We start from the raw sequence: 27062 nt of genomic DNA on the forward strand, positions 1-27062 counted from the left end.
TCGCGGAAGTAACAGAAGCAACACACTGAGAAATAACACTAAACGAGTGCAGTATCTCCTGAGTGAAAGCCTCGAGGGCGAGTGAATCGTGGCGTACCCCAGGCGGTCAGCGGACGTCGGTGTCACCGTGTTTAAGAGTAGTCAAGACGCTGGTTTCCACCCCCTGAACACCAGAGAAAGTCCGCAAGGACGCCCATTCGCTGCTCCTCAAGACAACCAACTCTCCTACTTGTCAACAAGCAGTTTGTCTCGGGATAATATCCTCCTTAACGCGCCGTGTGAGAAATCCCGTTTGCACTTAATAGCAGTTTACAATGTGGCATTATTTATTTATTTATGTATCTATATATACACAAGAAGGTACATTGGGTTTGTGAGGGTACATAACATGGTATTTACATTCTTGTAAAGCCACTAGTACTCGCAGCGTTTCCGGTATTACAGTCCAGTACTATAGAGTGTATCTGAGAGTTTGTGAATGACAGGGTGTTTGATATCATGTTGTAAAGTAATAGTGTTGGGTTGTCTTGGGGTTGGCCAACCTGGTCGAGAATGAGGGTGGGGATATGGGTCAACCAGCACCCTCAGATCCACTAAGTTTCGCTCACAGGTAATACTGATCTTACCCGCTTTCTAATTTTGTCGTGTGAGCTTGTCGTCGACTAACACTATTGGACTGTGTCTGCCAGGTTGATAATGCTTTGTAAATGTTGCATTTAACTCCATAACGCTGCATATACAATCTTTACTATATATTAGGGTCTTAAAAATATCTTCGAGTGATTGTTCAAGTAGGTGATCTCATAGCGAAATTTCTCTCTGTGTTCCGTAACTCTCAAAAACGTTCGTCCAAAATGACGTCAACATTAAGGTGCCAACTGAACATTTAAATTTGTTTTTAATAAAGTGCCTTTAATTGTTCTATGATCAACCACAACTGAAGCGAACTGATTAATTGTATCTTAGTAATAAAGTTAAGATCTTAGTAATAAAGTTAGGTATAGAGCAAGATGTAAGGCGGAGCAGGAGGCACAAAACACCAGGAAAGGAGGGGGGGGGGGGGAAGGCTAGGTAGTTTAGCGGTTGGGGGGGGATTGATTGGGACTAGTGGATTGGGTGAGTGGGTGGAGGAAAGGGGGAAGGGGGGAAGGGGGAGTGGGGTTGAGGTCCGCGTGTTGCTGTGAGCAGTTCCTGGACAAGTGGTGTAGGTAGTGGTGGTGGTGGTGAGGCAGTAGTGTGTTGTGAGACCTCCTGGTCTGGTGTTTCAGTTCCTGAACCAATAACGTGCCTCTATATCCCCTTTACGCCCCATCACCCACGGGATGGGTATGGGGTGCATAATGAAGGACTAAATAGTAATATTAATAATAAAATAACATTATGAACATTAATACTAACGTGATTAAGATTTTGGGATAGTAAGTGTACGTGTACCGAGTGCTTGGCCGAGTGCTGCCCCCCCAGTAGCCTGGCCGAGTGCTGCCCCCCCCCCCCCAGTAGCCTGGCCGAGTGCTGCCCCCCCAGTAGCCTGGCCGAGTGTTGCCCCCCCCAGTAGCCTGGCCGGGTGCTGCCCCCCCCCAGTAGCCTGGCCGAGTGCGGCCCCCCCCCAGTAGCCTGGCCGAGTGCTGCCCCCCCCCCAGTAGCCTGGCCGAGTGCTGCCCCCCCCCCAGTAGCCTGGCCGAGTGCTGCCCCCCCAGTAGCCTGGCCGAGTGCTGCCCCCCCAGTAGCCTGGCCGAGTGCTGCCCCCCCCAGTAGCCTGGCCGAGTGCTGCTGCCCCCCCCCAGTAGCCTGGCCGAGTGCTGCCCCCCCAGTAGCCTGGCCAGCGTTGAAACATGCCATGAAAATAAAGGAATCGCTAATTTAAGAATCGTGAAATATATTTATTATATATCAGATATATATTATATATATACAGATATGTATTCAGATATATATATATATTCAGAACACAGTTTTATTCCATGTCTGCTAACATAATTGCGATTACTTTAATACGATTTATACTGCAGTGCTCCGAGGACAGTTTTAAAAGAACAAAAGGTTATGTAGGCAAGGTTATTAAATGCGTGGTCTCTGACAGGACATGCGCTTTTGCTTGTCAAGAACCACTCCTAGGACAAGCTACCCACAACAGTTTCCTAACTCCCGGACACCGGTTTACTGCAAGGTGAACAGATGCATTAGGTGACTGGAAACTTGGCAATCTGCTACTGCTCCGCCTGGGGATCGAACCAGCGTTTTTTTTTTTAAAGTAGCATGACTGCGTGAAATGCAGTTGTCTGTTTTTTCGTTTAATTTATTTTCCTGTACCTGAATGTAGTAACTTGACTTGCAATTATATTTTTAAGTTATATATATATATAATTGTCTTCTGACGATTATATATGATATTAATTTTTATGCATGGCGGAATCGTCTCTGTGCTTGTATTTAAAGTAGTGTGTCTTTGTATATTAAACAGTGAGTAGCATTGACCAAGAGGAGCAGGTCTGATATCCAGTCAGGCGTCGAAACTCCCACAAATACCAAAGAGAAAATACAAATTTTATTACCGTAAATCAGCGTTATATCTTCTGAATGTTTCATTAAACAACTCGACTTGTAAAAGGTATTTCTGGTAACACACAATCTCGGTTAGGTATATATATTTATTGGTTAACCAGCATTATATATTATACATTTAAATGTATAATATATAAACACATATTGAAACAAAATGGGGAGGTTGAAGAAGAAAACACACACGAAATTTAGAGACAAACGAAGAGACTTAACGCCGGCTGTTTTTCTTCTCTTGGGATATATTCCCTCACAAATTTACCCTTGTATATTCAAGTAGGAAATGTGGCAGCGTTCATGTAACCGGTCACGAGTTGGTTTAGTCATCTATTATGCACCCAATACCCATCCCGGGAGCAGTCATGATTACCGACGTACATAATTAATTAGGGAACTGGGAATCCCCTCAGTTCATATGAGACAGACGAGGAGTAAGTTTGTAATGTTATATAATTGTTTTAATGTTTCATATTGACATAAAACGCATGAAAGTTAATACAATAATTATGCTACTTTCTGATGGCATTTATTGTGCGTGGATAGGCAGGCAGGAGGGTTACTCAGCAGACAAAATATTGAGGTTCTTGTGAGGCAGGATCATGTATATTATTTGCGGTTGACGGCTCATGCTCTGTGATAGGAAAAATTGGTTTACTGATAATTATATGAACTAATAATATATATGTATATATAAATTAGTATTTTCCCCTGTAAATTGACGTAAATATGATCTTTAGATTAATACAGTAAAAAGTTATATAATTAAGATGTGTACTTATACGTATATATATATACATACATGTACATACATATACATACACATGGACCAATCTGGTCGTATTCCTTGTGCGTAAATAGATTTTTTGACTGAATTTTATTCTTAATACAAACTACCCAATTGTCGCTGGATTTGAAGATGTTTACCGCCTTAACAAGCTTTCCAGCTAACATGGTGAGTAGTGAGACTTGTATTGGCAAACCAGTCTTCATAAAATTATTTTTATGCAAATTCAAATACACAAATAAGTATATGTCGTGTTTACGCATAAATCATGTATATATATATCGTGTATGTGTGTCTCATGAATGTATAACTCGTGTATATATAATACGTATGCATGACGAAGCTTTGTATAATAAAAAATACATTACTTATTTGCGTATGTAAGATTTATATATGTATATATTATATCATAATAATTCGTTTTGTCGGGGACAGAATGCCTGTGTATGTATGCATGCTTTAGGTTCGCATCGAGTGCCATCCCTTGGTCAAACTACTGTCCCTCCCCTGGTTGGAACCTTACAATAATTGCCTAGCTCTCGGGTGCCAATTTATAGCTTGGTAAACAGACGCATTAGGTGAAAGATAACGTGACCCCCCCCCCATTTCTCTCCCATCGAGGAATCGAACCCAGGGATCCCAGACTGCGAGTCGAAAACGAAGCTATTTTTTCTGTTTTGGCTTCATGTATAGTTCCGAAATGATATTAACAGTGTTAACAACTGCTATTAACATTAGAGAGTATTTACACGCACAAACTTAGGTATATGTAATGTAAGGAGGCACTATGATTACTCCAGAGACGTGGTTAAGTCTCTGGAGTAAAAGTTAGTAAAATAAGTAAATTTTATTCAGGAAAGTGCATACATAGTTGTTTTATAAACATAATGTTGGATTTATAGATATAGCTAGTAAATACAATACCTAAAGCCACTAGTACGCATAGCGTTTCGGGCAAATTGTCAGCACACACAGCGTTAGAAGGGAAAGCTCAGGAAGCTGAATCTGTGATGTCCACCCTAGGAAGGAGTGGAGACAGGTTGAAGAGTGTGGCAACACGGGGTGGTGGAGCAGGAGGAGCTCTGGGTAAACATGCTCTTGTGCCTCTGAGAGCTTAAAGACTGGTTCCCAGAGCCGGTCTGTTTACGGATGTTGCCTTGAATGGCGGCTATAAGATAGCGCTACTGGCGGGTGTCAATAGCATTTGTGAGAGTTTATTCCCTATCATTTTTTTTTCCGTGTTTACTTCGTAGGTTTAGTTTTTAAGTAATTTATTATGCACCCTCATATCCATCCCGTAGGTGGTGGTGGAAAGGGTTACAGAGAGACATAATCAGTTTAGGAACTGAACCCCATAGTTCATTTAGCTAAGCAAGTGAAGTTTGAAGCTAGTTACACAATAATTAACACATACATAAGCAAGATGGTCTGACGGCTACCCGTCTCTCCACATGCACAAGGGTCAAATTCTCGTTAATCTAACCACTAAACCGCTTGTTTGTAAGGCGAAAGACTTTACATACGGCTCGCAAAGGTTACTTTCGTAGTTTACTTGAACAGTACTCTTCTCTCTCGATTGATTCGAAGCGCATCTCCCAAAATGATTGAATTATGCAAGATTGTTCCCTCAGCCCGTCCTTATGAACACATGCCAAATGCCTGTTAATCTTGCCGCCAAACACACACACTCTGACTGTTAAACATTTTACACACAGCTCAAAACTGATCACGTTCGAACTTTTCTCGAACATGGCTTCGTTGACATCTGCTGTTCGAAGAGCACCTTCGAAGATGGTTTCACTCACGTACTGCAAATAAATATAATTGACCACTTAAGAAAAACTTCTCATCAGACCTTGCTTAGACTTAATTGAGGATGCAATTATAATAATTTATATAGAAAATAAAAAAAAATAATTTCAAATAGTTAAAATTGTTAGATACTTCAGGTGGGCCAAGAATACCTGTGGGTGGGTTGAAAAGAAATATGATCCTGAGTGTTAGTAGGAAAGAAATAGTACAAGTTTTAAAGAGAACCCCAAATATACTACAAGGGTATGTGTGGAGATACTTCAGTGAACGGTGAGCTGGCGTAATGAAATAGAAGGGGAAAGTAATTATTGATAGCTCCAGTCAATTTCACGATATGAATAGACAGGATATGAGAGGGCCAATTCGTTTTAAACAAACGGTATCTGAAACAAGGAGTTTGGTAGCTAATGTCTGCCCTACAAGCACATATAACTAAAGTAAACATTATACACTCTCAATCATATAAATTCTGTTAATAAAACGGTTAACTCATCGTTCTCTCATTACATCTTTCTCTCATTTTCTTCCCGTCTCTCATTCCACAGCACTTCTCTCGCATACATCGCCTATGCAGGAGGCGTGTCAGTACTGCCTGCAGAGTCCCCGGAGGCCACTTCGTGGTGGGCAAGGGCACTCTAGCTAATCAGGTTACCGCGATTTTTGTTGCCGACCTTTTCGTAATTGCCTCTTCTACATCTTGTCAGTATTTCTGTGGCTCGTGACCAAATCATTTTTTCCGTCGTTATTACTGACCCACAATCCATCTTGTGGGTGAATACTGAAATGTTAAGCGTCCACTGCGTATGCTCTTTTTTTTTAGGCCTACGTATTTACAGTGCACAAAGAAACCTAATCTGTTGCCGTGGAAATATACACTTCGCATTTGTCTTGAGAAGTGTGCATTTCGAAGACATTTATATCCACTCTAACATTGCTGGGGAGTAGAAATAGCCTAAGCTACTCTATCCCTTTGAAATTTATTTTTTTCTTGTCTTAATAAACATACTTGAACTCTAACATTCACTTTTTGTACGGTAATGACAATGACATATTAGCATGTTTAACTGTCCTTAAGCACGTGACTCGTCTCAAACGGGATGGAGCTCTTTTTCGCTATTAACTTACAGCAGAGATGAACACAAATTATAGTACGTAAATGTAAGATATCTATTGCAACCATTTAGAGAAATGAAATTATAATGAATTATTTGAATGGTGTGAATTTAGCGCAATTATCCCAAAACTATTTACTTGTATGATTTAGTATGGGAATAAATACTAAATATTTAGTATTTATTTAATATTTAGTATTATAGTATTATAATATAATATTTAGTATTATAATATTTACTATTATAATATTTAGTATAAATACTAAATATTCCCATATGCCTGCATATAGGAATAAATCTGCTAATAATTGTTTTCATCAGGTTAGATCTAAATCATCGGGAGACGCAAACAATTAGAAGTGCTTGAACACCATTTAAGTTTTCCTAGTGTTAACTTAAAAGTAAAGGAAGGTTGACAAGTTGCTACATGAATTTGCACTTTGTTAGTGTTCTGGGAACTATTGTGTTAGTTTAGGGTCTTTGTCTAGTTATTATAAATGTTTGAGACTATTTTAAGATTTGTGGAACAATGTGTAGGTCTATTATGCCGACTTAAAGTATTTTCTTCATGGAATCTGCTGGAAAACTTAAGTTTAGCCAGTGTGTCAAAATTGTCACCTTTTCCTCTCATGTAGTCATGAAGTGTTTTGCTTATAAGTAAACTTTTATCACTTTTTACCAATAAAAGAAAAGTTATATTTTAAACCAGAGATGGTGTCATTTTTTTACCATTTAATTACGAATTAGGATTAAGTTTAATTAAGATAAATTAAGATTATAATTATGCATTATATTTCAATGTATACTTATTATATACGTTTAATAAAAACGCATAGCCTAGGAGTAATCTTAAGTGGTCACAAGTAATATATATACAGTGTACCCAACATCTCGGTGTATATATATATACACACATGGAGAGTTGATTTTGGCCCTGACCCATTTTCAGGGCTAAAGTGAACTTGCAGGTAGGTCAACAAGCTATTTTGGTAGCTCTAATAGCCCTCACGCACTTGATAGGTCTTAAACTCGCCACCATACCAAAGGTGTGCACTTTTTACGTTCAGTGGGGAATTTTCTTCTTTCTTGGGAGCAAAAACTGGTCCACATACCAGTGTGTTGATGCCCTTCTTGATCACCGAGTTCTCAAGACTCGGTCAGCAGTGGGTCGGCTCGCGTAACATGTCCTGTAGTGTGTTAGTGTGTGTCTCAGATCACACACTCTGGAGTGCTTGTGTGCAAGCACACGATATAGATAAGCATCGATTTAACAGTTGAGATGGACGGGGAAACACCTCGTTAGGTAGGTAGTATCAGGCGAGACTCTTGAACAACGCGGAGAATAGGTTTCACAGATGCTGGTAAAAGTATGAGGTATAAATAGGACTTGCCTCTCGTGAGTCGCTGTCATTATGTACTGTATATTTTGTACTTATGTTATTTTAAAACGTATATATCCTCTCTATCCCTGGATATATTTTTTTAGTTTGATTATTTAAACACTTCCGTATAGGTGGAAGACGTATCAAAATAAGTGTCCTATTCTCTATGCATTGGAAAAGAAGTACAGCAAATATCTCCACCATGCATAAGTCGGGCGTATTCACCAATGTTACGATCGCCGCCCGCTGCGACTCGTATACCGCTTATTAGAGGTATACTTGTTAATACACTCGAATTATTGCGTTCTGTGAAGCTAATACAGTATAGTTAAATATTTGAAGTCACGATAACATTTTATTTCTATTTACGTAATATTAACACCAACCGTATAAATTTTGACAATGTTTACTTTCAATTTTACGTTTAAACATAATATAGAAAATGCTATTTTTCCCACAGTTTATGATATCCAGAACCATCTATTGACAGCAGACGTAACAATTCCTATCCTGGCTGCTCTATAATATCCGCTATGTGGGCACGTGTAATATTACGATACCCGCAGTCATGCCACTAATAACTAAGTATTGAGCAGTCCAAATGTTGCTGTGATGAGCATACCTCTATATATTAACAGAACTATAATAAACATTCAATACCTCCTTATATATTAAACATTGTAATAACCATACAATACCTATTTATACTAACAAACTATTATTGTTTGATAATATAAAGAGGTACTGTATGTTTATAATAAACATACAGTACCTCTTTATATTAACAAACAGCAGTACTCCACTGTTTGTTTAATTATATGAGCAGATCCAGAGTTTAAATCAAAAGACTACTCTAAATGTTAATTTGAATGCCGAAAAAATGTACTCTATTTCCTTTTTAAAGAGATGGTAATAGTTTCGTTGGAAATGAGGAAGTGCTGTGGTTTGAGTGACAGATCTAAGGAATTTAATGACACAAAAATATACAGATTGACAAGACTGGTGACTGGCCAAACCAACATTACCAGAAGCTGTCGCATGAATTGTCATACGAAGCTTCCCGATCACTTCTGACTGGATTTAGCGCACTATGACGACTTGCTACCTGAAGTGACCCCTCAGCCTTGAGATGAGTTTATGAACAGTGCACTCAATTCACTTTACAATGTCCTCGCATAATGAACCACAGTGACCCGTCGCAACTTCACAGTGACCGAAGCGAACTTTAGTGACCCCGATAAAGGTGTTGTGACCAGTGACTATGTTGGGAAGACCTGGAAAGGATGAGAACCTTGCCGTCAGAAGGCAGCCGGGCGGCGATCAGAGAGCACGCAAGCAGGAGTGTGGGGTCCCACCTTCGTAGTGGTGTGGGGTCCCACCTTCGTAGTGGTGTGGGGGCGGCGGTGGTGCTCTGCTGTCTGCTGGCTTCTCCCACAGTCCACGCCACCATCAACCACCGTTCATGTGAGTACTTTGTTCTTAATCACACGAGTATCTCCGTATATAAGTAAGATATTGTAAACAAACTTCTGAAATGTTAGTTGCGGATATCACCGAACTTTTCGATAGTTGAGATTTTGCTATTTTTTTCTTGTTAATAGTTGGTACCAAGTAATATTATAATTATACGGTGTGCAGTTTAGATGTAATTGTTAATTTAAACATCTCCTCCGAGGTGTGATTAAGTCCTTTTGTAGCCTCTGTAATCTTTTTTGCGCTACCGCTCACAGAATGAGTATGGGGGTGTGCAATAAACTCTTGCACACCCCATACTTTGGGGAGTATGTATCGAGCCCCCCCCCCCCGTACACATTGGCGTGGTATTGTAAGGTCATAGTTACGGGAAGTTTGATACCGTAGACTGCAAGCAGGCCGGGGTCACCTTCCCCAAGCTTGGTATTCGTGCATTCCTGGCCCTGCCCTCCACCACACTCTTGGTACCTGTCATTCGCTTTCACCTTTCACCCATTGTTCTCAAGGCGGATCCACGCCTGTCGAGGAAGCGGCGAATTCATGCGGCCTTCCTTACCTTTCTTTTCCGCCTCGGCTTTCCTTGCCTTTCTCTTGCTTCTCTGCCTGCCCATACGTTTTCCTGCTCCTCTGCCTTCCCTCGGCACCCGATCAGTCCCCCCTGACTTCCTATTTAGCTTCCGCTTCATCTTCTTCCTCCTCCTTCCTTCTCCCCTTCATCCTCCTCTTCCTTATGCTTTCAAATTCTTCTTCATTTTTCCTCCTGTACATCCCATCATTCTCCTCCCCCCTCATCTTTCTTCTCCTCCCCCCTCATCTTTCTTCTCCTCCCCCCCTTTTCATTTTTCTACTGCTTCCCAACTGCATTAGGCGTCCCATACACGTCCGCCAATATTTGAGAGAATTGCCAACTAAACATGATTTTAAAAGTTTTTTTCTTGGGGGTAAAATAGTTTCCAGTGTTTTAAGGCGAGGAATAACCATTTATCGTGGCACTGATCACCAGCCATGATGTCTATGATTAAGGCTTCAACTATTGGATATGAGGTCACCAATGTTCAAGCAGTCTTAAACCGGTTAGAGCTCAGAGTATTACTCTATATCTTGGCTTGAGATCTGCTGCATTAAAAAATAAAATTCCCACCGCCACAGTACCTCGTAAGGCTGCCACGCAAACAAGGTTGTGGAGCCTCGTAGTGTTTGGGTATGTCTGTGCTGTTTTGAGATGGTCATAAATATTCGTGCTCTGGACGATGCTTCTTTTGTTACTTGACAACTATAATGTTGTGAGGGCGTTGGTTTGTACTTATAAGTGACTGTGTGTGTGTATGTGAATGTTAGAGTATGTGTCGACTTTGTATGTTTGTAATGGTTTATTTGTGGCTTCTATGCATGCTTGTGCTAAATAATTAACGTCTGTACATATACATTGAACTTGTTGGTCTATTAAACAGATTCCAGCGTCAGGGGTTTATATACTTGCAACTTTTAATAAACTGTTTAATATGGCGGTGGTCCGGTTGTCCAACTTCGTTTTATATTTTCACTTCTCCTTCCACATCTCTTTCCTAACGCTGCTTCGCCGCCACCTCCTCGCTTCTTGTCTGTATCTCTGCCTACTACTATTTTCGCCTGCAGCCCCATATGCTTCTTCCTTTCCTTCTGTAATACATCCTGTTGTATTCCTTCTACTATCATGTTCTCTTCCCTCCTCTTCAAATTGCTTCCTCCTAATCCTTTATCCTTGTTTTTCCTCTCCTCGTCGTCCTCCCTTGATCATTTATCTCCTCGTCTTACTACCGCGTGATTTTTCTCCTTTAGCTTTTCCCTTCCTAACTGTTATTAATTTTTCTCCATTATCCTGGTCATCACTGTCGGCCCGAGCCATGACCACTATCAGTTACATGTCAGGCGGAGTGATTAGCTGTTCCGCGATGACCAGTTGGGCAGTTGTGTGGCTGAGGAAGTGTCTGTAATGACGGGAGGCGAGAGGACATACCGAACTGTTCTCTCTCGGGTGTGACTGGGTGTTCTGCAATCCTGGAGACCCAAATGACAGGCAGTCTTCATAAACCAATGCCAGATGCTCGTTAAACTAACGTCTGATTCCCTTAGATGCTGGTTTAACGAGCATTTGGTCTTGGTTTATGAGGAATTTACACTCGACTGACACCTGATCGTAACGCTCTTTATGATAATAAGGTACTCGTCTGTGTCACGATCTCAGTCAATTGGGTAGTTAACTCGAGGAAACTACCAAGAGAAAGCTCTATGCTAGTGACCCCTGGGTGGGAGGAAACTTGTCGAAACGTTTTAATCCTGCACGGGAATGGAGGCGTGATCTCTCGGTTATGACCCCGACTGCGTTTAAGAACTGCAGTGATCATACTGAAGTAGAGGTAATGGGTATACGCAGACGAGGAGTCACAATAACGTGGCTGAAATAGGTTGACCAAACCACGCACTAGAAAGTGAAGGGACGACGACGTTTCGGTCCATCCTGGACCATTCTCAAGTCGATTGTGTGTATACCTTGTGTGTGTATTGCGTGTATACCTATATATAATGGGTATACCTTCTACAGGTCACACTACAGATATTATGTGCTAAAGGAGATGTTATAATAAAATGATGCAGCTTACACAAATCAGCAGCCTTATCTCCAGCAATACCCTATAGTGATACTTGAAGTAATTATATACACTTGTGTATATAAGTGACACTTGTTATGTACCTGAAGCAGTGAAACGTAGTGATCAGTGCAGCCGGTTCGCAATCCTGAAGTCTCGGGTTCGTGTCCCGTGCAGGTCGGAAGCGCTTAGGCATGTTTTCTTTAACCTGAGGCCACTATAGCTATTCAGCTATCAGTGCTTAGGTTCCCGAGAAGCCACTGTTGTGAGTCGGTCGCATAATAATGGTACACCAATATATCCAGTGTATGTTGCACCTTCCCTGAAGATGCCTTCAGTAGAAGTGCCATCATTAGTGGCCCAGCTACCTGCTTCATACTTAATTTTGAGAGAACACTTTCCATATCTCTACATGCAAGATTATTCACCTCATAACGTACTCGTAAAGGAAAAGTTCTCCTAAAAGTAATTATATATATAATATATATAAATGAAGATGAAGCATAAAATTTCCATCATTGAGGTGAGCTGACGAGAGGTTGCAGATGGTTAGTGCAGCATGGGAAGAGTACCGTAATTGTCCGGAGAAAAAGATGTCATACTGGCATACGTTAAGCCAGTATGACTATATAGCACTTGCAAGGGATGCAAGGACAAGGAGCTGGGAAACGAAAACGGAGCGAAGGAACTGTTTGCAAGCGCTTAAATTAACGGTTATCGAACGTAGACCTTAAAAGAACAGTCCTTTGCTGTACGAAGTAGTTAAAGTGGATTAAGGGCTGGCATTGTTACCAGAAAAATGATGAATGTGACGTGACCTACTCACCACCTGCGTGCCTGGAACCGGCACATCGTTTATTAAATATTAATTTGCACTTAACTTTCTCCTGAAAAAGTTATGAAAAAGAGGAATTGGGGTCACATGTTTTTCAGTGCCTTGAAAGTTCCTCTTGGAAAATGTATAAATATATATATTTTGGATCTAGTAGGTCGATTATACCAGTATAGTAGTGTGGGACATTATTGTAGAAGAAAATAGTGTCTGTGTCTGTCTGTGTCTGTGTCGGTCTGTCTGTCTGTGTCCGTCTGTCTGTGTCTCTAAGAACACAGTGACCCGCCTTGGTATCACCGCGAGCCATACCAGGAATGGAGTGAAATCAAGGCATGTTTCCTACTTTGCCGCCTCTCCCTTCCTCTCATACCTTCCTTGTTTCTTCTTTCCTCTCCTTCTTTCCTCTCCTTCTTTCACACCCTCTCCTCCTCCTACCACACCCTCTCCTCCTCCTCCTCCTCCTACCACACCCTCTCCTCCTCCTCCTCCTCCTACCACACCCTCTCCTCCTCCTCCTCCTCCTACCACACCCTCTCCTCCTCCTCCTACCACACCCTCTCCTCCTCCTCCTACCACACCCTCTCCTCCTCCTCCTACCACACCCTCTCCTCCTCCTCCTACCACACCCTCTCCTCCTCCTCCTACCACACCCTCTCCTCCTCCTCCTACCACACCCTCTCCTCCTCCTCCTACCACACCCTCTCCTCCTCCTCCTACCACACCCTCTCCTCCTCCTCCTACCACACCCTCTCCTCCTCCTCCTACCACACCCTCTCCTCCTCCTCCTACCACACCCTCTCCTCCTCCTCCTACCACACCCTCTCCTCCTCCTCCTACCACACCCTCTCCTCCTCCTCCTACCACACCCTCTCCTCCTCCTCCTACCACACCCTCTCCTCCTCCTCCTACCACACCCTCTCCTCCTCCTCCTACCACACCCTCTCCTCCTCCTCCTACCACACCCTCTCCTCCTCCTCCTACCACACCCTCTCCTCCTCCTCCTACCACACCCTCTCCTCCTCCTCCTACCACACCCTCTCCTCCTCCTCCTACCACACCCTCTCCTCCTCCTCCTACCACACCCTCTCCTCCTCCTCCTACCACACCCTCTCCTCCTCCTCCTACCACACCCTCTCCTCCTCCTCCTACCACACCCTCTCCTCCTCCTCCTACCACACCCTCTCCTCCTCCTCCTACCACACCCTCTCCTCCTCCTCCTCCTACCACACCCTCTCCTCCTCCTCCTCCTCCCACACCCTCTCCTCCTCCTCCTCCTCCCACACCCTCTCCTCCTCCTCCTCCTCCCACACCCTCTCCTCCTCCCACACCCTCTCCTCCTCCTCCTCCTCCCACACCCTCTCCTCCTCCCACACCCTCTCCTCCTCCCACACCCTCTCCTCCTCCCACACCCTCTCCTCCTCCCACACCCTCTCCTCCTCCCACACCCTCTCCTCCTCCCACACCCTCTCCTCCTCCCACACCCTCTCCTCCTACCACACCCTCTCCTCCTCCCACACCCTCTCCTCCTACCACACCCTCTCCCTTGACACTCTCGTGATACTTCCGGAAGCGAAATATCACAATGAGGAAGGAGTTACCGTGTGCCAGACAGTACCACGACACTAACGTGTCACAGAACACCTGCACGACCGTGTACACCTCGCAACACCTCGGGGGGATAGTACTTGTGTGTCAGTGATTATGGAAAAGTGAAGTCTAGCTTTTCATGCCTCGTCTAGTGGTTGTGGTGTTAACGGTCATGATGGCGGTGATTGTAGGGCATTGATTATAGTGGTAACGGATCATCAAGGTTGATGGGTGTTGAGGGGGGTCGATAGTAAAGGATGTAGTTAATCTTTATATATCATATATATTAGGAATTCATCTATTATTTCCACACAACTGATATAAACGAAGGTTTGAAGAAAACCAGGACGTCGTATAAAAAAAGTTGTTGATCTTGACGTCAGTGGTCAACATCCACGTGAGGAATAGCATCGTCACAAACATAAACAGAACAAGCCTCTCATGGCATCAACCTGACTGACAGAGGCGGGAGAAATCGAGGCGTCGTGAAGGCGAACATGACGTGGATAAATCCTGACATCATTACAAAACGAGAATTTATGATATCACAGTGGTATATATTATTCCATATGAGCCAACTTGTCAGTTCGGGAAGTCACAGCCGGACCTTCAACTGTCTTGGAGGCTGTTTTGTTTGATTGTTCACGTGTACTGCCGGGTGAATAGTTAACTTGTTTACTACGAGACTATTCGACAGCTCGTTTTCTGTTAAAACTGAAAATATTTTTACGTTTGTATTCTCTTTGGTTAAGCTCGGTTGAGGTGGGTAAGGTTAGGTTAGGTAGTTGTTAAAATCCCGTGGCGAATCTATTAATGTGTGATGTGACTTATGTTCGTATTAGCCGTCTTTCTGCCCAATTACTCGGGCAGTTTTAAGATTTTATGAAACCATGCTCACGCAAGCTCAAGACTCCTCACATGCATTCTCACATCCTCAAACACACTCACATTTTCTGGGGCGCCGGTGGCTGTGTGGACAGCAAGCTGGATACGTAATCTGTGGCCTGGGTTCGATTCCCGGCGTCGGAGAGAAAACAAAATTGGCAGTTTCTTTCTCCATGATGTTCCTGTTACCATTCAGTAAATAGGAACCTGGGAGTTAGACAGCTGTTACGGGCTCCTTCCTAGGTGTGTGTGTGTGTGTGTGTGTGTGTGTGTGTGTGTGTGAGAGATTGAGAGAAAAAAAAATAGTAGTTAGTAACAGTTGAATGACAGTTGAGACGGGCCGAAAGAGCAGAGCTCAACTCCCGCAAGCACAACTAAGTGAATACTTGCACTCACATGCACTCACCCTCACGTGCACTCTCCCACCCCTCACGTGCACTCTCCCACCCCTCACGTGCACTCTCCCACCCCTCACGTGCACTCTCCCACCCCCCACATGCACTCTCCCACCCCCCACATGCACTCTCCCACCCCCCACGTGCACTCTCCCACCCCTCACGTGCACTCTCCCACCCCTCACGTGCACTCTCCCACCCCTCACGTGCACTCTCCCACCCCTCACGTGCACACTCCCACCCCTCACGTGCACTCTCCCACCCCTCACGTGCACTCTCTCACCCCTCACGTGCACACTCCCACCCCTCACATGCACTCTCCCACCCCTCACACACACACACACACACATACATACATACATACATACATATACACACACTCATCCTCACATGAACACGCACACACGAATTCCTATCCCCCCTCCCCCCCACCACCACACCCAGCCTCCTTTCCCGGAACACAGTTTAAGTAGCGCGAGGATTTACGGGAGAAATCAACTACCGAAGCTCCACGGTACAGCCATCACTGCAGATCTGGAGCTCTTCCTGGTTGTCATAAAATAGTGACCTCCTCCAGGCAGACTTCTCCTCCATGGGACGTGCCTCCGTCCTCGTGAGGTCCGTCTGTGAGGGCCCTGCGTGACTCATTGTGAGGGACGTACCTCTGTCTTCATGCGATTCTGCATGACAAAGGTACTTGACATTTTCTCTCGGGGGATCCTTTTGCGTGCACCAGCCTAGTGGTACTAATCTATAGACGAGCCCACGGAGTGTAAAATCTAGTTGTAGAGCCTCGATTCCCCTCTGTTGTACCTAATGTGTATTAATTACTTCCAACACCTCTGGTTCAGGTTCGTTCCACTTGCTTACCATTCTCGCTGAATGAAAGAGTCCTTAAATGTCTTTTGATATTGTTTCAAATTTTGTGTTGTGGCCCCCTTGTTGTGTCGTCTGGTGAGATATTGTTCCTATTCACATTTTGTGTTCCCATTCTGTCACCTCTGATGTTTCTTATAATGTTCTTAGAGTTAATTTGTTGTACTCGTAGATCTGTTCTTTTATACTTGGTATTAGTCCCGTGGAATATTGTAAGACTTTCTGATCTATTTTCTGGTTCCGTGAAGGAGCTGCCTAAAACTGGCTACTTGAACTGGTTAAACGTACGCTGTGTGTGTGTGTGTGTGTGTGTGTGTGTGTGTGTGTGTGTGTGTGTGTGTGTGTGTGTGTGTGTACTTTCCTATATGTGCTTGTATGGCGAGCTCCCGACATTGGTCACCAATTGCAACAGCGTCTCATCTCATGCTTCCTATTATGCCGCCTCCTGAAATTGTCGATAGAATATGCTTCATTTTTCATACTAATAAGCTCATTCCACCTAATTACTAATCCTGCTCTGATGAATTGCTTTCCTACATCCTTGTGCCTTACCCTAAGTTGCTAGTTTACATAGCCTTGCGTCTTACCCCTATTTGCGTTAAGAGATTAAAAAAATCTTGGAAAGGGAGGGGAGAGAGAGAAGGGGAGAAGAGAGGGAGAACGCGTGCTCAATATTCCCTACTCGTCTTCATCAGTGCCACAAAGAAACTAATAAGTTGTAATCATGTCACCCCTTATCCTTCTCTTTTCCAGCTTGATGAGCTCAGTTTCTGTCAGCAACGTAACTCAGTCCACCGTGTTTAAAAAAAATCAGTCTTATAGCAATCCTTTGACATTCTTTAGCTGTACTTGAGTTCTTTAAAGAACTGGTGCTGGATATTCCAGCTCTGATCCAAAATACATAATGTGTAACGTTCTGAAGCCTGCTGTGTACAGGTTCCTTAAGGCTGCGTGCTATAGTCTTTCAGAGAAAATATTGTTGCAATGTGAGGGTGAACTCGTGTTTCTGAACTTCCCAGAAACACACGCACAACCTACTGTGTCGTGATGAGTTTAAAGCATCGTAATCAGAAGTTCTCCTAAACTTTCATGGGCCACAGAGGGCACAAACTGGTGAACAATATCTTTGTCTCGACTTCTCCCAGGAAACTAAGGTTAAGATAAGGTCGTAATACTATTATGACTTTACGATAAGTTGCTCTATTACCTTAGGATGTTGCATACTATACGGAGCACTTGGAACGGATATGAAGACTAAGGAACTGGGATATGAAAATGGAGTTATTGAAGTATGGTACCCAACTGTGCAAGTGGTTGGGCACCATTTCTTTCCCCCCGTCTCATCCCAAATGCTTATCCTGACCCATTCCAAGTGCTATATAGGCGTAATGGCTTGGGGCTTTCCCCTGATATAATTCCCTCCCTCCCCTAACCATTTGTACTGTCAGGGATCGAACGCCTATCTTGCATCCTCCCTCCCATCTCTCTCATAATAATAGTTCTTTGTTTATTACTAATATTATAGCAATTGTTCTTTTTAAATATTTTAAGACTGAGATCTCTCGTGCTAATTCTTCCTGTGACAGACTGCGGGGAGTCGTCCTATAGTCACCGCTACTACATGAGGATCGTTGGAGGAAGGAACGTGGTGGCAGGAGAGTGCCCCTGGCACGTGGCACTGCAGCAGAAAGATCCCTTCAGTGGTCGACGCCTCGGCCAGCACTGTGGTGGCACCCTCATCCACCCCTCCTGGATCCTCACAGCCGCACACTGCATCGTTGAGTGAGTTGCAAACAATGTTGTTGTTGTTGTTATAGATTCAGCTCCTCGGAACAAGTTCCAAGTAGCACGGGCTATTGTGAGCCCGTAGTGGACTTACCTGGCACAGGAGCGGTACTGTGTGTGGAATGAGTTGCAGAGAAGCTTTGCTCTTTTTTTTGTTTTAAAGTGGGGGGGGGCCATGAGTGGGTTTCAAGTAGGTTGAGTGGAATGGATTCCGTAGGGTGTGGGTTGGTTAGCATCCGAGTAAGCTATGTAAGTGCATATACTTAGCGTGCAAACTATAGTAATATCATTATAAGTGTGGTAGTAGGATGCCGACACATATGTAACTTGCCAATACGCGTTCAGCCTGTCTCGTCAAATTCGTTCCGACTGTCATAACTTGAAAGAATCCACATTGTTTTGATCAGTAAATTGCCCGTCCGCGCTAAGCCAAGAGTGATTTAGATTGAAAGCTCGGACGTAATTGAACTCGATGGACAGAGCACAGAATTTGACACTAGGCAATTCAACAACTTTGGAAACTGTGAACAGATAGCCTTATCTAACATCTGAAAAGGCCCTGCTGGTGTAGATATAATTTCTTCACGAAGTTATCAGATCAAAAAGATACTTCAGGTAAGGCAAACTTGGGAGGAGCTTTTCTCAGAGACTAATTACAATTAACTCCAAAGAACTTCACAGAAAATTTCCTGATTGAATCCAGATACATTTTTGATACTCTCGCCTGACTACAATGGGAACCCAGTGTGGTATTGTGGGAACTACTACGAGAAACTTAGAGTTCATTATTTCGTGTTATTTCTAGTGCTCATCATTCTTCATGCCAAGCAGGCTAAGTGATGAATGGAAGTCTCCTTCCACTGTAATAGAAGGAAACTTCATCTAGGAAAAAACCTTGTTACTGTTGGCCTCAGAATCTTTTTGTGTTCAACATCATAATTCCTATGCAGACGATGAGTCACAATAACGTGGCAGAAGAATGTTGACCAGACCACACACTAGAAGGTGAAGGGACGACGACGTTTCGGTCCGTCCTGGACCATTACAGTCGACTTGAGAATGATCCAGGACGGACCGAACCGTCGTCGTCCCTTTACCTTCTAGTGTGTGGTCTGGTCAACATAATTCCTTTTGTGAAGACTTCCCGATGTTGCAAATTTAACCTCAGGTCAGATTAATACCAGTTTATACGTCAAATTCGTTTAAAATGTTATTAGACACTTGAAAGTATAGCATAAAGGTTACTTGTTGTAATTCAGACAGAAAAAAGTGTAGGTGAAATGTCAGGAATTTCTCCTAATATCACTATTCATAAAATCTTGAAATCGGTAACACTTTCGTATAAAGTGTTAAATTCAGCGGCATTATGTCTTGTGGCTGCATTTTTTTCAGTGTATATCTAGACTGACGTATATTGTATGATCTAATGAGGTAAACACAGTTTTTCATAACCAATCACAAACTTTTCCTCCTCCAGACTTTTTTTTTATTTTTTTTTTATGTATATAGAGGTCGTCACGTTTTCTCTTCCAGGTCCTCAGGCCCGTATTACCATTGACATGCTTCTGATATGAATTCTAGAAAGTTCAATCTTTCTGACTATTTTATACACAGTCCCACACAGTCACAGACAGACAGAAAGAGAGATAGATTTGATTGCTTGATTCATGGATTCACATGTCCGAGAGCAAAGAGCTCAATCCTGGAGGCACAAATAGTAAATATACACACACACACACACACGTTTCTGTCTCTTTATCTTTGTTTCATATCTCTCATCATGTAGGGTGAAGTAGTAAAAAGCTTACAACAATTTTCCAAGACATTTTCGCATGTTTCCCCCCGGAACACGATCTGCCAATTTACCGTCGTTTGTTGTTCCTGATAATATAAAGTACTCATTACTCCCTCTATGGCATCTTTAAGACCCGGTGGACACATTATGGAAAAGCCTCTCTAAAAAATTTAAGGACAAGATAAAGGCAAAGGTTCTGTTTCCTATTACAATCCTTTAGTTCAATTTCATTGTATTCTACAAATTATTTATGAATTCACTTCTTTCTTCATCACAGCCCGATATTCAAGTTTGCGCTGCCTCCTCCTTTTTGGACAGTCCGAGTGGGAGAGATCAGTCTCTCTGCTGAGACTCTACGACTCTATCCTGTCTCCAGGATCATCACACACAAGGTAAGCTCTTGGACACACTTTTCGTCAGTTTTACAAGTTCAGAACCCCCTCCTCCAGCTCTTTGACTGCCCTAATTACAAAGCTTTCGAGACACTTTCTTTGATTCTCTCACCACATCTCTCTCATTTGAACCTTAAACATTTCAGCATTTCGATTCCAAAACCTGGGACAACGACATTGCTCTAGTTCAGCTGCGGAAGCCCTTGGATCTGGAGGAACATGCTGGCCTGGTGAACACTATTTGTCTGCCTTCCAGAAACATGTCTTTCGTCGGCCTCCAGTGTTCTGTTACGGGCTGGGGCAGGACCAAGAAGCGTGAGTATCAGGGGAAAATACACAGAGAGAGAGAGAGGAGAGAGAGAGAGAGAGAGAGAGAGAGAGAGAGAGAGAGAGAGAGAGAGAGAGAGAGAGAGAGAGAGAGAGAGAGAGAGAGAGAGAGAGAGAGAGAGAGAGAGAGAGAGAGAGAGAGAGAGAGAGAGAGAGAGAGAGAGAGAGAGAGAGAGAGAGAGAGAGAGAGAGAGAGAGAGAGAGAGAGAGAGAGAGAGAGAGAGAGAGAGAGAGAGAGAGAGAGAGAGAGAGAGAGAGAGAGAGAGAGAGAGAGAGAGAGAGAGAGAGAGAGAGAGAGAGAGAGAGAGAGAGAGAGAGAGAGAGAGAGAGAGAGAGAGAGAGAGAGAGAGAGAGAGAGAGAGAGAGAGAGAGAGAGAGAGAGAGAGAGAGAGAGAGAGAGAGAGAGAGAGAGAGAGAGAGAGAGAGAGAGAGAGAGAGAGAGAGAGAGAGAGAGAGAGAGAGAGAGAGAGAGAGAGAGAGAGAGAGAGAGAGAGAGAGAGAGAGAGAGAGAGAGAGAGAGAGAGAGAGAGAGAGAGAGAGAGAGAGAGAGAGAGAGAGAGAGAGAGAGAGAGAGAGAGAGAGAGAGACCGACCGAGACCAGGACTAAGAAATATAGGTATAAGGGAAAGGAAAGGGCAATTTTTAAGGCTTTAAGTCATAAATCATGGGTGGTTAAGGACGAGGGAGAAGGCACATAAAATGTTAAAATTTGGGACAGGACGACGATCCGACCAGGATGCAGTTTAGTTCATTTATTACTCACCCCATACCCATCTTGGGGGCGGTGGTGGAGAGGGTTACAAAGGCACATAATAGACTCAGAAGCTGAAGAAGACATACTCGAAACAGAAGTATCAGAATGAGAAGACATTTAGAGGGACAGAAATGGGTATGGAGGGGGGTGGGTCAGAAGAGTATACCGAGAGGAGGAGGGGGGTGTCAGAAGAGGGGTACCAAGAAAATGAGAACTGAATATTGGGTAGATGAGGAATTTTCCTTTCATGTCTCAGTCTAATTCTCTTATTAAATCCCCCATCATGGTATTTTTTTGTCACTCCTTCATACTCAGATTTAATGCTTTGTGTTTAGTGCATATTATACATTCCTTCATGGTTATATTTTTTGTAATTGTGTGGTATCACGGGAATTGCCGTTCCATCAACATTACATTTCTTCAACATGTTCTGCTAATTCCAAAAATTTCTGGCCTCTGTGTTATCAAATGCACATCTTAAGTCCACCTTAATTAGTTAGAATCTAACCAATGATAGAATTTATAATTTTTATATAGGTGTTTTAATTTCATGATTATTTGAAGAAAAGCTTTGAAACTTAGGACAGTTACACCCAGATACTGTATGTCTAAATACTTATCTACAGAAAAAGGTTCAGGTCTTTTAAATCTCATTTATCATCTTCCTGCTGCAGCCCCACACACACTATACATTTTGCCAACAGGTAAATTCAGGTAAATTAAGAGTGGATTTAGAAAAATTTAACATCTAATTGATATGCTGGTAATTATAATATTATAGAGCTGATTTTTTTAATGCATATATTATATTTTAAATGTCAGTGCAAATGGCTGGGTGAATTTGGCACCACAGTGTTGCATTAGTAGCAACAAAATGATATCATTCAGGCCATAACTTTGCTTTGAAAATACTGTATATGAGTATCACAAGATAATTCTAAGGAAGTATATTATTTAATAGCATATTCTTTAAGCAGTGTATATAGAAAAGGCATTTTTTTTAAGAAATTACACTTTGTAATACAAATTACCTGTATATTACCTTGAATATTAATGAGAGGTACATATTTACATTAGTAAGGTACTCTATTTTCACAGCATTATTAAGAGCAAGCTCTTCTGGATACCATAATTTTCATATGTTTATCCTTCAGACGGGAGCCACTCAGACCTACTTCAGACAATTCGGGTGCCCATCATGGCTAACAAAAAGTGTCAACGAGCTTACAGAAAGATCAGTCCTGTAAGCAGCAGCATGATTTGTGCTGGCTGGGAGGACGGAGGCATGGGACCATGTGTGGTAAGTGTTCAGAAAAAACAAATATTTTGGAGGTTGTGGTTGATCAACCAGGCTGTGATTCACATGTCAGGCTGCGAGCAGCCTCGTCCGACAGCCTGGTTGACCAGTTTATCAACCAGGAGGCCTGTCGGGGACAGGGCCAAGGGGACTTTTTTTTTTTTTTTTTTTTTTTTTTTTTTTTTTTGAGTAAAAGAGGCAGGACAGGCGTTGAGGTCCAAAATCATTGAAGAGGAAACCATTGGGCAAGGTTAACTGATAATGATCTATTTTTTTATCAGAATATGATCTGCTCTATGCAATAAGGTATCTAGCAGGTATATCTAGAGTATAACTGGTTGGGGTTCTCGGAATACTTTTATTCTCAAAGTCAGGCTTGATCTGTAATAAATTGGTGGGCCTATTCACCGACTGTTGTTATTCTCCACTATTTTAGTTTAGCTCATTTATTATGCACCCCCATACCCATCCTGTGGGTAGTAGTGGAAAGGGTTACAGAGGCACACAATGGGCCCAGGAACTGAACCCTAACATTCATTTAGCTAAGCAAGTTAGTCTTAATCAGCTAGTTACAAAATTCAATTCACATCACCACATAAGCAATGGGCTCAAGACCAACCACAAGTACACTTTCTAAATTAAACTGACTTGTGTGGAGAGCTGGTGTCACATTTTATGTTTATCCAGCACACCACGGAGTTTTATCCAGCTGGAAAACTCACAGGTGGTACTTCCACCCATACATATATTTACCAGGTATTACCAGGTATTTTTCTCATAGTATACAAAGAGAAAAGCTACGCAAGCCCCTCTTAAGAAGTGTCACTATTGTTGAGGCACACAAACTATCCTCAAGAGACCAGTTATGTGGCGGAGGTATAAATGATAAGGTAAATTTGGCCTTAAGTAAAAGCATTTGTTTCCTATATCAAAATTTTCAATTATCTATAAAGGCAAAACAAATTACATTGATGCTCTAGAGACAGTTTGTTACATTAGGAAATGACTAATTAAGAGAGGAATGTGTCCGATTCTCATTAACAACTACATTTTAATATTCCTACACCACTGCATCAATACATTACGACAGCATTCATTAAATATATTAGTAATTTCTGTCTGCTTTAAATGTCATTTTGATGCTTTTTATTTTCCACACCTATATTACAAAGTGTCCTTTTATGCTACTGCACAACTATCACTTGCAGGGTGACAGCGGTGGGCCTCTACAGTGTCGGACAAAAGGTGGACCATGGATCCAGGCTGGTATTACTTCCTGGGGGGTAGGGTGTGCCGAGCCTTCGTATCCAGGTGTCTACATCAGGGTCACAGACTACCTCGACTGGATCTACAAGCACCTTGAGAAGAGCTCTTGACTGCATTGAAGAAATTCACTTTACAATTAAAGCAGGTATAAATGTACTGTACAGTAATTTGTATATTTTTAGTTATATGATGTGAGAAAAAGATTAAAGTATCGTAGTAGCAAATTTTGTAATATTGTATTATAGAATAACTGACCTGTAAGATAAGATTGCTGAAGTAGATTTTGAAGCAGAGCAGTGTTCATTTTTTTTTCAACTATCCTCTTTAGAGTTCTTGCACTTACAGAAAGTAATTGTTCTTAGTAAATACTTTCTTTATCTCAATTCTGTTTGCATGAAGACACGTCAAATTTAGTAGTTCTCGAGTAGCTGTTTAGATACCAACTTAAAAATAAGAAAAATGTGTACTGTATCTAGAACAGCAGAAAGTAATATTATGGAGTCATTACCTAGAGGTACGTATAAGATCTTATTTAACTGAAGTAGCAATGAGAATCATTTTGCCAAATATGGGTCATCTTGGAAGAATAAGTCCGAAAAGAAGGCACCCAAGCCAGGGAGACTATTAGCGCCACCAGTGTCACTGGATCTTGGAAGAATAGGGATAGTTATAAATGTCAAATTGAATTATTTATATAAACAGGAGTATAATACTGTATGAGTAGATGGAATTATGAGAACGCCTTTTCATGTGGCGTTAAGTGCTGATTTCAGCATTGTAAGCCCTATTGACTTATTTTCTTGGTTACTCAGATCACTGAATGTTAGTCAGTCATTAACTGGATCAGAATACTGTATTGCCTTGTTGGCTACTATTATTCCAACTGTTGATATACCTATATATTTTGTTTTATATCAACTGTGTAATAACATTGAATAAGTGTACCACAGATTATAAGTGTACCTTAAGTGACCGTGAGTAAGACTGTAATAGTGATGAAAGCAATAATTTAATGATTTAGGACTTTTTTTTTAAGCTTTTATTATATTTAAAACTTACGAATGTGGCTTGACATTGATTGGAACTTCAGAGCAACAGACTGTCTTCTAATCCCAGTATTGTATACAGTGCTCTATTTTAGGGTTGATAGAAAATATTTTATTATTTTCATTGTTTTTATAATTAAAAAATGAGCAGACTGCAGTTTTTGTAAATAGTCTAGAAATGTATGTAACTAGAAAATTGAAGATAAATTTATTATCAACCCACCATTACATTAGTGGTCAAGCCTGTTATTTTTTGTATTAATATTCTCAAGAAGATTTACAGTGGAACTTTAAGACATCCATGTTGTAGCAACAGACATTTCTGCTTCAATAATACTGATCTTGAGGACAACAACAAATAACTGATGTCTTTACACAAACTATGCACGATAAAATTATGAATATAATTTTATGACTAAGAGTAATAATTCTTTTATACGAATTAATAATTTATTAGTATTTATAAGAGAAATAATACAAGATTAATAGTTGTAAATCTTTGAATTAAAATGTATATAGAAAGATAATTACTCAATATTTACTAGCCATTAGGTTGCTTTTTATACGTGTTGCTTTCAAGCAATATTTAAAAAATGAAAGACAAAACTGATTAGGTTTTTGTTTAATTATAAAATGTTTAACTCAAATGACCTATTAAGCAGGACTCGTAGTGCCACATTTATAATGTACTGAATAATTGCTTTGAAAATGAGTATGTATTAAGGATGTTTTGAACATAATAGATTTCAGAATACAAGTGTATAATTGTGTGCTATTTTTGTAAGTAAAGTCAGTACTACTGTACATTAAAATAGAACACAAATTAATGTACTTTACAAATACTGTATTTAATGAAGTGTATATATATTAGAATTTTAGCACAACTGTTGCAATGGCAATATTAGTTATTTTAAGGTAATTAAAACTAGAAATTCATTTTTGTTTGGCTAATTACCATTATTCTTCATAGGGTACTTAACTTTATATACAAAAATATTTCAATCTTATAAAATTTAAAGCGAAATTAACGTTTTATTTTGGTAGGTTGAGCACGCGCAATATTCTTTGCATAATATTAGTTAAAGATTACCAACTGAAATAAATGCCCAACCCATATGGCTTGTAATAGTTGATTAAACATCGAAGTAAAACTGTAAAAATTAAGTAAAATAGGATCGAACTCGCATCTCTAGCATTGCCCGAGGCAATACTCTCCTAACATCACTCTGCAAAAATAACAAATGTTGTACTAAATATACCTGAGGTTTGAAAATCGCCTACCTGCTACCCACAATCAAATTTTTACATACTACCAGCTGATAATTGAGTGGGGGTAGTCAGTTTCTTCATCTCCTTATCCTGTCATTATAAAATGAATTGCCAAGATACAATGTTATAATATTGCTACTACCACCATAAATGGGATTTTGGGTACAAGCTACACGCTTCCATACACCAGGTATATTTAGTATAACAACTAGTAACTTTCAATATAAGATATTTATATAAGATATACCACTCGCCTACTGGCGAGCTATGTATAGGATGTCAGGGATTAGAGTTCTATCCCATCAAATTGCATCAATATTTTTATCTGTATGGATAAAAATATGTATGCATGCTCTCCAAATTACCCACTTGATTTTAACCTATTTTCAAAGTAAAATTATTAATATTTTATTATATTCAATACCAAAACAATTGAAGCACATAATACTACTGCATCAAACTCTGCCAATGCTTTTCAAAATTAATCAAAATATTGAATATCACTTTTTATAAAAAAATAAGTGATATCCAATTATAGTATTTACAAAATAATAAATTAAAATGATTTTATTTTACTATTATTGTCATCCCTCTTTTTGGAAGTCTCTATCAATTAATATTGTAATGCCTGTAAATACAGTAATTATAACAACCTATAAATTAAATTTAAAAACTGCAGGGGGGTTTGGGCAAAATATGACCCATCGCCGTTTTCAGTTATTGGCAAATTTTCGGTATAAAAAGTCGTAATTTGAAACTGAAAATAGGTGCAGAGAGCCGGAATTCGGATAAAAAAGCACGCTCAGG

General features: G+C 41.3%; 1 protein-coding gene across 6 annotated transcripts; it reads left to right on the forward strand.

The window, feature by feature from the left end:
* Positions 1-1204: 1204 nt before the first annotated feature.
* Positions 1205-26825, forward strand: LOC123768633 (tryptase-2). 6 transcript variants are annotated; one of them, XM_045759257.2, is made up of 7 exons: positions 1205-1223; positions 8554-9113; positions 17911-18106; positions 20182-20296; positions 20443-20611; positions 22532-22677; positions 23883-26825. In XM_045759257.2, exons 2-7 carry the CDS (start codon positions 8933-8935, stop codon positions 24048-24050), a joined length of 975 nt encoding a protein of 324 aa, XP_045615213.1. In that variant the 5' UTR covers positions 1205-1223; positions 8554-8932; the 3' UTR covers positions 24051-26825. The 6 variants fall into 6 exon arrangements, with proteins under 6 accessions (XP_045615213.1, XP_069172523.1, XP_045615212.1 ...); XM_069316422.1 differs by having other exon boundaries at positions 1216-1234; XM_045759256.2 differs by lacking the exon at positions 1205-1223 and adding an exon at positions 1234-1355.
* The last annotated feature ends 237 nt before the right edge of the window (positions 26826-27062 follow it).

This window comes from Procambarus clarkii, chromosome 83 (genome assembly GCF_040958095.1).
Source record: "Procambarus clarkii isolate CNS0578487 chromosome 83, FALCON_Pclarkii_2.0, whole genome shotgun sequence".
Taxonomy (NCBI): domain Eukaryota; kingdom Metazoa; phylum Arthropoda; class Malacostraca; order Decapoda; family Cambaridae; genus Procambarus; species Procambarus clarkii.